The sequence below is a fragment of the Labeo rohita genome, chromosome 17 (genome assembly GCF_022985175.1).
Source record: "Labeo rohita strain BAU-BD-2019 chromosome 17, IGBB_LRoh.1.0, whole genome shotgun sequence".
In the NCBI taxonomy this organism is placed as follows: domain Eukaryota; kingdom Metazoa; phylum Chordata; class Actinopteri; order Cypriniformes; family Cyprinidae; genus Labeo; species Labeo rohita.
The window spans coordinates 903,274-915,388 of NC_066885.1; the positions used below are offsets into that span (position 1 = coordinate 903,274).

At 27.4% G+C, this 12,115-nt stretch overlaps 1 protein-coding gene across 3 annotated transcripts in view; it reads right to left on the reverse strand.

Annotated features, from left to right (window-relative positions):
* Positions 1 to 1,488: 1,488 nt before the first annotated feature.
* The window catches only part of LOC127179958 (cysteine-rich motor neuron 1 protein), a 66,296-nt gene continuing 55,669 nt past the window's right edge, over positions 1,489 to 12,115 (reverse strand). For 2 of the 3 annotated variants that reach the window (XM_051133807.1, XM_051133805.1), the window contains 5 exons: positions 11,799 to 12,017; positions 9,445 to 9,669; positions 7,418 to 7,507; positions 5,187 to 5,365; positions 1,489 to 2,467 (listed from right to left, as the gene is read on the reverse strand). In XM_051133807.1, the coding sequence (XP_050989764.1) occupies positions 2,291 to 2,467; positions 5,187 to 5,365; positions 7,418 to 7,507; positions 9,445 to 9,669; positions 11,799 to 12,017 (890 nt within the window). In that variant the 3' untranslated portion in view covers positions 1,489 to 2,290. The remainder of the gene's footprint in view (positions 2,468 to 5,186; positions 5,366 to 7,417; positions 7,508 to 9,444; positions 9,670 to 11,798; positions 12,018 to 12,115) is intronic. The other variant, XM_051133806.1, reaches the window with a different exon arrangement.

Genomic DNA, 12,115 nt, shown 5'->3' on the forward strand with positions numbered 1-12,115 from the left:
AGGAAATAAAATATTTTCCTGTATCACATTGTCTTTTTTTTAACATGCAAAACTGTGTAGTTATAGTTACTATTACTATTATAGTTTGTATTAATATTTAATAGTATTAATAATAGCTATTTTTCATTATTATTTTTTTTAATGATCTTTGCTTGTAATTTTAGTTTTTGTTACTATTTAGTTTAAATGTATTACTTTAATTTTCAATTAGTCATTTTAGTGCTTGGACTTTAAATGATCAGTTAGTTGCTAAAGCAATATTTCACAAAATTTAACATTTTTCATCTCATGAATTTAATCAATTTCAGCTTTATTTTATGTAACAACAATGTTTTGAGTTCATGTGTCTCATTTTTGAGTGAACAGAACATTTGTGGATAATTTTGTAACTACATTTCTAAAAAATATATATTTTAATATGAAATACGAAATATGTTCGAATTGAAAACATTGATGAAAAGACTGAATCCAGTATTTGCCAATAGTAAAGTATTTTACTATACCAAAAGTAAAAAAATAATTTGTTGGACAGTGCAAAAAAAAAAAAAAATATATATATTTTTGAGGGGAGCACCAAAAATAAGTTAAAAGAAAAATGATTTGGTGGAAAGTGTAAAAAATAAAGAAAAATGAGTTGTTGGGGGGTGCAAAAAAAACCCAAACTGATTTATTGGGGTGAAAAAAGACAAAACAAAAAATGATTTGTTGGACAGTGAAAAAAAGATAAATAAAAAAATGTTTTTCCATGTGCAAAAAATAAAAGTTTAAAAAAAAAATTGGAAAGTGCTTAAAAAAATTAAGCAGATAATTTGCTGTGAGTGCAAAAAAAACAAAAAAAATTGGAGTGCAAACAACAAAAAAAAGAAAAAAATAATTCGTTAGAGAGCGCAAAAATAAATTTTAAAAATGATTTGCTCTGGGGAGTGTACGGAGGATTAGGGCCACGCAATAAAAAAATAAAACCATCTCGAGATTGAACTCGTTAAATTGCAAGAAAAAAGTCGAGATTAAATGTTGAGATTAAACTCGTTAAACTGTGAGAAAAAATCATTAATTTGCAAGGAAAAAGTCGTTAATTTGCGAGAAAAACGTCATTAATTTAGAGGAAAAAAAAGTCGTTAAATTTAGAGAAAAAATAGGTAATTTTCGAGAAAAAAGTTGTTAAATATTGAAAATAAACACTTGTGTCATGTTTATTTCATCTGGTTGGAGACAGGACAGTGCAAAAAATTAAAAAAAAAAAAAATTGTGCAAAAAATAAACAAAAAGGTAAACAAAATTTTGGAGAGTGCAAAAAAAAAAAATAGTGAAGTATTTTACTATTCCAAAAGTAAAAAAAATAAAAAATTATAGGCTGATAAAAAGTGGGAAAAAAACCCCAAAATAACAAAAATGATCAGATTCTTGGTCAGTAAGTTGTGATTCAGTTTGACAACACGAACATTTTCAGGAAAAATAAAATGAACGCAATACAACACAACACAAAGATTGGTCACACAATCCATTTTTATTTCAAAAACAAGTGTACATGTTACAGCTGAACATCTATTGAGTCGTGGCAAAGATCAAATAAATAAGATGCGATATAAAGCACAGACGGTTTATAAAATCTGTACAGCAGCTTTGGGTTTCTCTGCAACTTCACAGACCAGACACAAATCAGTCACTTACTAGAGTTTAGTATTAATAAATAAATGTGAAAAAATAAATAAGATACTTTCCTCTACTATTTTTATGGTTTTTGTACATTTTTCATTCGCTGTAAATCCCCTGCGAGCGGCTCAAACGTTATACGAACTTCCTGTTGTTCACGATGCCAAACGTCCTCGGTCCAATAACTGAAACTAAACTGCAAAAATGTCTCGAACGCACAGGGAAGGTTTTTAGTCCGGCCGCCGCTCCGTCACGAGGCTTACGAGCGACTAACAACAAACTACAAGTAAAACACTTGAACGAATACAAATGAATAAACAGACCGGAGAGGTCAGGAAACGCGTCTGTCCCGTAAGGCCTCGGAATAGAATCAAAAACTCTTTTCTCTGGTCCGTATGAATCACACCAATGTCTCTGAAGGTCCGTTTGGTTTGTTTGTCCATCACGGAACGCAACGAACATCTCCACGTCTGTCAAACTGCCGTCCCGACGCTCCCGACATCACAAAAACACGAAATAAAGCACGAGATGTCGGTCGCTTCACAGTACTTGGTCGGAGGCCGAAGCTCCAGGAGTCGCCGGCGTTCGGTGGAGTTTCGGGCCTCTGAAGAGCGTCCAGACGAGGCGCGAGACGACGCTAGCGCTGGACGTGTCCGTTGGCGAGTCTGGCGCGCGGGATGGCCATTCGCTCTCCGCTGGCGTCCGTCGGGAAGCTCGCGGCGCCGTCGCTCTTCACGCTCTGGAACTGACTCTCTCTGGACGGCTCCATGTAGACCAGCGAACTCTTGTTCACGTGTTTCTGCAGGATCACCGTCTGACACACACAGGACAGAACATGTCACATTTTACTTTGTACTGTTTTCTCAAGGTGATGTGAATAGGAAATGTTTGGAAAGAATAATTCTTGGATGATTGGGTGAAAAGATTTTTTTGAGGAGCACAAATTAAAAAGAAACTAAAAAAAAAGATAAAAAATTTGACAAAACATTTGCTGAAGAATGCAAAAAATAAAGTAAAAAAGCTGATTTGTTGGGGTGAAAAAATACAAAAAAAGACTTGCTGGACAGTGCAAAAAGAAAGAAAACTTATTTGTTAGGGAATGCAAAAAATACATAAATTATTAGTTGGAGAGTGCTAAAATATGAATAAAGAAAAATTAGTTTAATCTCAACTTTTTATCTCAACATTTTTTCTCGAAATGTAACAACTTTTTTCTGACAATTTAACGACTTTTTTCCTCGTAATTTAACAACTTTTTTCCCGCAAATGAACGACTTGTTTTTTCGCAATTTAACAACTTTTTTCTCTGAATTTAACAACTTTTTTCCCGCAAATGAACGACTTGTTTTTTCGCAATTTAACAACTTTTTTCTCTGAATTTAACAACTTTTTTCTCGCAATTGAACGACTTTTTCCCGCAAATTAACGACTTTTTTCCTCACAGTTTAACAACTTTTTCCTTGGAATTTAACAACTTTTTTCCCACAAATTAACCACTTGTTTCTTGCAAATTAACGACTTGTTTCTCGCAATTGAACAACTTTTTCCTCACAATTTAACGACTTTTTTCCCGCAAATTAACGACTTTTTTCTCGCAATTGAACAACTTTTTCCTCGCAATTTAACAACTTTTTTCCCGCAAATTAACGACTTTTTTCCTCTCAATTTAACAACTTTTTTCCCACAAATTAACCACTTGTTTCTCGCAATTGAACAACTTTTTCCTCGCAATTTAATGACTTTCCCGCAAATTAACGACTTTTTTTCTCACAATTTAACAACTTTTTTCTCTGAATTTAACAACTTTTTTCACGCAAATTAACCACTTGTTTCTCGCAATTAAACGACTTTTTTTCCACAAATTAACAACTTGTTTCTTGCAAATTAACGACTTGTTTCTCGCAATTTAACAACTTTTTCCTTACAATTTAACAACTTTTTTTCCCGCAAATTAACGACTTTTTTCCTCTCAATTTAACAACTTTTTCCTCGCAATTTAACAACTTTTTTTTTCCACAAATTAACGACTTGTTTCCTGCAAATTAACGATTTGTTTCTCTCAATTTGACGACTTTTTTTCTGCAAATTAACGACTTTTTTTCTCACAATTTAACAACTTTTTTCTCTGAATTTAACAACTTTTTTCACGCAAATTAACCACTTGTTTCTCGCAATTAAACGACTTTTTTTCCACAAATTAACAACTTGTTTCTTGCAAATTAACGACTTGTTTCTCGCAATTTAACAACTTTTTCCTTACAATTTAACAACTTTTTTCCCGCAAATTAACGACTTTTTTCCTCTCAATTTAACAACTTTTTCCTCGCAATTTAACAACTTTTTTTTTCCACAAATTAACGACTTGTTTCCTGCAAATTAACGATTTGTTTCTCTCAATTTGACGACTTTTTTTCTGCAAATTAACAACTTTTTTCTCGCAAATTAATGGCTTGTTTCTCGCAATTTAACGAGTTTATTCTCAACATTTAATCTCGACTTTTTCGGGAGCACAAAAAAATACATTTAAATTTGTATTTGCAAAGAATGTGCAAAAAAAAAAATTAAAGAAAAAACTTTTGGGGGAGCACAAAACAAATTAAAATAAGAAAAATTATTTGAAAAATGAGTGCAAAAAAAAAAATAAAAAATAATTTGGTGGAGAGTGCAAAAAAGTGATTTGTTGGAATTCAAAAAATAAAAAAATAACTGGTTTGTTGGCGTGAAAAAATATAAAATGAAAAAATAAAATTTGGTGGAGAGTGGAAAAAAGAAAAATGATCTGTTGGGGTGCAAAAAAATAAACAAAAAATTATTTGTCAGAGTGCAAAAAAAATGATTTGTTGGGGTGAAAAAATACAAAACAAAAAAATAAATTTGTTGGACATTGCAAAAAAGTTGGGGAGTGCAAAGAACTAACTGGAGTGCACAAAAATAAAATGAAAAATAATTTGGTGGCGCAAAAAATAAAGAAAGAAAAATGATTAGTTGGGGTACAAAAACAAAGCTTTGTTGGAGTGCAAAATATAACTGATTTGTTGGACAGTGCAAAAAAAGAAAAAAAAAGAAAAATTAATTGCTGAGAAGTGCAAAAAAACCAAAAAACATTTGTTGAGTGCAAAACATAAATTAAGAAAAATGATTAGCTGGGGTGCAAAAAATAAATTAAAAAATGATTTGTTTGTGAGTGCAAAAAATAAATAAAAAGTGATTTGTTGGGGTGCAAAAAAACTATTTGTTGGAGAGTGAAAAAAAAATCCTTTTGTTTTTTTTTCCTCATGAAATATTGTTTTGTTTAGAAACGCGTCAGAGTTTAAATGGTCTGCAAATGAAGTTGATGTTGACTTTACGACAAAAGCACTTGTTTTGCAGGAGTGTTTTAGTATTATGATGATAAATGACACTCATGTGCTGCAATTTGATGACGCAGACTCCTCTTCAGAGACTCTTGGCAGACAAAACACTTTCCTTAATTCCAGCTTTACTGGCTCTGATGACGTCGTTAGTTCTTGAGTAACGAGTTGCGAGTCGCTCACCTTCTTGGGCGCGCCGTAGCAGGACATCTGAACCCAGTTCTTCCTCCGGTTCACCAGGACGGCCACCATGAGGAAGATGACGACGGCCAGCAGGATGCCGGCCAGAATCCAGGCGGCCGATTGGTAGATGAGCGTCATCTCCGTCTGACTCGGGACGTTCCGTGAGAGACCGTCACCATCTACAGCAGAGAACAGTGACATCACAAACCATCCATCGTGTCTAATGGCAATATTTGCAGCGCTGTATTCCCTCGTCTAATCTGTGCAAATGAAACCGTTCAGATTTTCCTCCGACGCTGCTGCTGCTGTTTTCATTGGCTGCTGCGTCTCGTATTGTTCTCGGATCAGTGAGACGAACACAAGCCAGCACTAACTCACTAAAAACAATCATAAAGTCTTAAAATTAAAACAAACACATTTAGAAACAAAAATAATACAAATAAAATATAAAAAAAATAATAAAATAAAAAAATCATAAACGCACAACTAAAATAATTTTAAAAACTTAAAATGAAAACGCTTACTAAAAATGAATCATAAAGTATTAAAATTAAAATACACATACTTAAAAACAAACAAAAAAATAATAATAATAAAAACAAATCACAAATAATCTATCATATAAAAACCTAGAGTTAGGGTTAAGCTAAGCCTAACAAAATTAAAATAATTTTAAAACAAAAACCTATTTTTTAAAAACCTGTATTAAAAAACTAAAAATCATAAAAATGTAAAATTAAAATATATAAATAATTATAAAACACAAACATAAAAAACTAAATTTATTCATAAAAATAAAAAAAACAAAAACAATAAAACCACAAAATTTAAATAATAATTAAAAAATCTAATTAAAATACTTAATGTAAAATCATAAAATTAAAATAAACACATAACATTTAACAAACTCATAAAAATGTAAAATTAAAATATATAAATATTTTTAAAACTAAACATAAAACACTACAATTAATCATAAAAATAAAAAACAATAAAAAACAAAAATGAAAATAAAATAATAAAACAAAAAATGTAAATACTTAAAGTAAAATCATAATTAAAATAAACGTAACACTTAACAAAATCATAAAAATGTACAATTAAAATACTTAAATTAAAATCATAAAATTAAATTAACATAACTCTAAACAAAAGCATAAAAAATTACAATTAAATAAATATATAAATAATTTTAAAACAGAAATGAAACACTAAAATTAATCATAAAATTTAAAAAAACAAAAACGATAAAAGTACAAAAATTTAAATAAAATAATAAAAAATACAAATACTTTAAAATTTAAAATCCTAAAATTAAAATAAACTATTTTTTTTTTAAAAAAAGAACCAAATTAAAAAAAAAACAAAATGTAAATTACAAAAATTTAAAACTACAATACATAACTTTAAAATCAATCAAAATAAAACATTTACTAAGAACGATTTAAATCATAAAAATGTAAAATAAAATATAAATATGAAAAAACATACTAAAAATGCAATTATAAAAAGTTAAATTAGGAATAATGTATTCTGATTAACAAAAATAAACAGTAAAAATTAATCACTAAAACTGAAATAAATAAAAATGCAAAATAAAATAAATGAAAAAACATTCTAAAAATGCAATTATAAAAAAGTAAAATGAAGAATTATGTATTCTGATTAACACAAATAAAACAGTAAAATTAATCATTAAACTGTAAAACTAAAATAAATTATTTTAAAACAAAAAACAAAAAATTATTTTTAAAAATGCATGTTTAGAAATAGAGTTATTAAACATTAATCATAAAACTAAAATCAATTATTTAAAAAATGTACATTTAAATAAATAATATAAAAAAATAAAACACTTAAACCAGAAAATGTACAATTAAATAAAAATTAAAATTACTACAAAATTATTAAAATATATCATTTTAAAATAAAAACAATACAAAATTAAACACTTAGTAAAAATTATTATAAAAAATTACATTTAAATAATATTAAAAAATAAAACACTTAAATTAGAAAATGTACAGTTAAATTAAAATAAAAATTACTAAAAATAATTTAAATAAATATTTTTTTGTATTCCCTCATCTAATCAGTTGAAATGAAATGAGCTCAGATTTCTCTTGCGCTGCTGTTTTCATTGGCCGCTGCATCTCGTATTGTTCTCAGATCAGTGATACGATTGTAAGCCGTGGACGTGGACACACAGCTGATGATGAGACTGTGATTACCTGTGGCGCTGAGAATGGGTGGAGCGGCGGTGATCCGGCTCTCGGTGACAGCCGTCGACAGCATTAGCGGCACTGACGTGCTCGTGATCTCTGTGAACACACAAAACCAAAACAAAATCAGTCTCTCTCAAACAGCACAAGGAAAATCTGATCACTTCTTATGTAGAAAAACAAGCTTCAAAAGGTGAAACACGAGGCTGAACAATGGCATTGGCTTTCTCCATGTGAAGGAAAAGCTGACGGAGTGATTTGCTCGTTCTTTCCTCACATTGAAAGCCACGGCTCAGGAAACACACGTGAGCGAATCGATACGGCACCAATGTTTGCCTGGATTTACTGCCATCGAGACTCAAAACAACACAGATCAAACTCAGCGTTTGCCTTTCACTGACGGACCATTGGGTCGGAAACACTTCAGTGCAGATTTATTTAATGTTTTGACTGACTGACACGTTTATGAATCAATAAAAAAATGTAATCACTAAATAAAAATAAGCTTACTAAAATTTTACAAAATTACATTAAATTAAAAATTAAATACAATTTCACAAAAAATTGTAAAAATAAAATAAATAATTAAAAAAAATCGAAATAGCTAATAAAAATGAGTGTAAAATTGAAATAAGTAATTTAAAAATAAAACAAAAATAAACTTTGTAAACATTACTGTGATTATCCTTTTTAATTCATTTGATAAATTAATTAAAATAAAATATTAATTTATTATTAATTAGTTTAAAATAAACAAATAATTGATTGACTGAAAAATTAATAATTAATTAATTAATAACAAATTAATAAAAATATTATAAAAAACACTACGTTGAATTATAAAAAAATTAAAAGAAACAATTTCTATAAACTATATCATTTTAATAAAATAATTGTTTAATAAAACAATTAACATTAACCATTAAATTATACAATTTAAAATAAATAAATAAAAGAAATACATTCTAAATAAAAAACAATTATAAATCATACAAAAAACAAAACACTGATTAAAAATGAAACAAATTATTAAAATGCAGTATTTATAAATTATTTATAAATTACATTACTATTATTTTAATAAAGTATAATTTATAAAAATAATAAGTATAAAAATAAAAGCAATATTAAAATATAATAGGTCATAAAAATTAATGGAAAATTAAAATATTTTTAATTTAAAAATAAAAATAAATAAAAAAAAACACTACAAATTTTTGTCTGATATTTTGGCAATAATGAATTTATAATTTATTAAAATAATAAACATCAAAATAAAAACAACATCAAAATATAACAGGTAATTAAATACATGTAAAATTAAAATAATTTTAATTTACAATGCAAAAAAAAAAAAAAAAAAAAAAAAAAAAATCACTAAAAATTATTGTCTGATATATTTGCCAATAATGAATTTATTTATTAAAATAATAAATATAAAAATAAAAACAATATCAATATTGTTCTTAGATCAGCAAGATGAACTCAAGCCAACACTTACTAAAATGATCATAAATGATCATAAAATCTTAAAATTAAAATAAATACATTTAAAAACAAAAACAATCATTTAAAAACACAAAAATTAATATAAAACTATTCAAATAAAAAAATAATAAATGTAAAATTAAAACAATTTAAAAACAATTAAATGAATTAAAACACTTACTAATTAAAATCATAAAAATTAAAATTAAAATACATAAATAATTTTAAAACAAAAATAACACAAAATATAACAGGTAATAAAAATAAATAAATGTAAAAATTAAATAGTTTTACTTTAAAATGAAAAAACACTAAAAATGTATTATTGTTATACAAAATAAAAAAATAAATAAATTATTAAATAAATAAATAAATAAACGCAATCAAATTAGAGCACATACTAAAATTAATTTTAAAGATGTCAAATTAAATAATTTAAAAAAACTCAAATTCTGATTATTAAATGTAGCATCTTATATTGCTGTTGGTGAGTTTGTGCGTTCGTAGTGTTCAATCGCTGTAAAGCAGCTCTAATAAGACACACATACCCAGCATGCATTGCGGGCAGCACTGGCCCTTGCGCAGCACCGGGATCCTGCAGTCGGCGGCCGGACACTGCTGCGAAAAACAGCGGACGCTCCCGTTCCGGCAGACGCAGCTGCTGCAGGCGTTGGGTTTCCACGAGTCCCCGTCCTGCAGGATTTCTCCACTGCCGGAGACGCAGAACTGCTGTCGGCTGCCGTTGACCGGACGCAGCGGCTCCAGTTTGTCCTCTGTGAGCAAAAACACACAAACGTTCACACGCTTGATCTATTAGTGTACATCACCCACAGGCGAACGTGTGTTTGAGGGGTGAGACGTGTTAAATGAGCCGCTGGAGGGACACACATGTGTTTCGTGGCCTGCAGGTCACATGTAAAAGGGTCCAGTGGGTTTATTGATAGAAACTCGCCTCAGGAGAAGCTTTGTGTGTCTGAAGAAGCACATGTTCATAAAACAAACGTCATCTGGACCCAAACTTAACCAGCGACAGGTGAAGAAACAACTTCGGTGCTCCTTTCTTGGTACGTTTACACTTCACTATTTAATCACATCTGCAACTAGTCACGTTTTTTCTATTGTAGTTCTATAAAAAAATTTAAATAACAGATAATTTTATACAAAATAGGGTTAAGGTTAAGGTTAATTAAAATAAATAATAAAAAGATTTAAATAAAACACAAAAAATGATCATAAGAATGTAAAATTAAAATAAATAACATTTAAAAATACATATAAAAAAGTCATGAACATTATTAAACACAATGTAATATTAATTAATAAAATAATTATTATTTATTATTAATTAAAATAAATAAAAACACTAAATTAAAATGAAACACTTTTTAGTATACTTTATTTTTAAATTTTTTTTAAAGATATTTTATAAAAAATGGTTAGGGCTAATTAAAATAAATAATTTAAAAATGAAAAACAAATGAAAAAAATAAAAATAAAAATCTTATAAGAATGTAAAATTACAATAAATCAAATAAAAAATGATCCAAAAAAAAGTTATGAACATTATTAACAACAAAAAATGTAATCAAAATTAATACAAATAATTATTATTTAGTATTAAAACAAAAAAATAAATAAAAATAAAACACTTTTTAGTATACCTCGTTGATTAAAATAAATAATTAAAATAAAACACTAAAAATTATCATAAGAACATGAATGAGAATAAAATAAATAACATTAAAAATGATCAAAAAAAGTTATGAACATTATTAACAACATAAAAAAAAAAAAAAATCGTTATTTAGCATTAATTAAAATAAATAAAAAACTAAACCAAAATAATAAAATAAATAGGGTTAGGGTTAATTAAAATAAATAACTAAAAACATTTAAATAAAACATTTAAAATTATCATATATTATTCATATATCAATATGAATAAGAATAAAATATATACAATTCAAAAATGATCAAAAAATAATAATAAAAGTTATTAACATTATTAACAACATAAAAAAGTAACATAAAAATAATTATTATTTAGTATTAATTAAAATAAATAAAAAACTAAATCCAAATAATAAAATAAATTAAATTAAAACACTTTTTAGTATACTTTGTTTTTGTTTTTTTAATTATTACAATTTTAAAACTATGATTTAACAAATTTTTACTGATTTAATAAATGTACTAATACATTTTTATTTAGTTTTGTAAATTTTCAAATTATCTGTTAATCTGACATGCTTTATAATTTATTTATTTTGTAGTATATAATATAATATAATATATAAAATATATATAATAATAAAAAATTAAATATATAAAATTATATATATATAAATACATAATATATATATAAATAAATATTATGTGTGTACATATACATACATATACATATATACTAATCATGAAAAAAAATAAACACTTTTTAAAGTAAATCAATTTAAATAAATAATGAAAATTAATGGCATCAAAGTGCAAAATGAAAATATATTTTATAAATATATTTTAAAAATATATTTATAAAATATATTTTATATATATTATAAATAAAAAGTGTTTTATTTTATTTATTAAGAGTTTTATTTTTATTTTATTCTCATTTATTTTAGTAAATAATATATAATTTAATTATTATTATTATTAATTATTATTTATTATTATAATTATAATAATTATTATTATTTTTTAATTATTCAAACTTTACTATTAGCAAACTCTACGAGAGTTGTGTTTTTCCAGAGAATATGGTGTTATAAATGCTGAGGGCTTTATTTCAGTCATGTGTGTGTGTGTGTGTGTGTGTGCTTGTTTTTGCTACGCTGTGGGGACCAAATGTCCCCACAAGGATAGTAAAACCTGAAATTTTGTGTGTGTGTGTGTGTGTGTGTGTTACCTGGACAGACGTAGCAGCAGCCGTCTTTGCTCCTGACAGGCGTGTGACAGAGAACCGGAGGACACGCTTCAGAATCACACAACACGCGTCCCTGTCGACACGTACAGCGCGTGCACTCGTCCAGACGCCACGTCTCTCCCTCCACGTACAGCTCACCGCCCGGCGCACGACACACCACCAGATCCGGACCCTCCGGCTGACCGCTGCCCGACTCGTCTGCTTCAACACAAATATTGTTTTCAACATTGCTAATAATCAGAACTGTTTCTTGAGAAGCAAATCAGCATATCAGAATGATTTCTGAAGGATCATGTGAC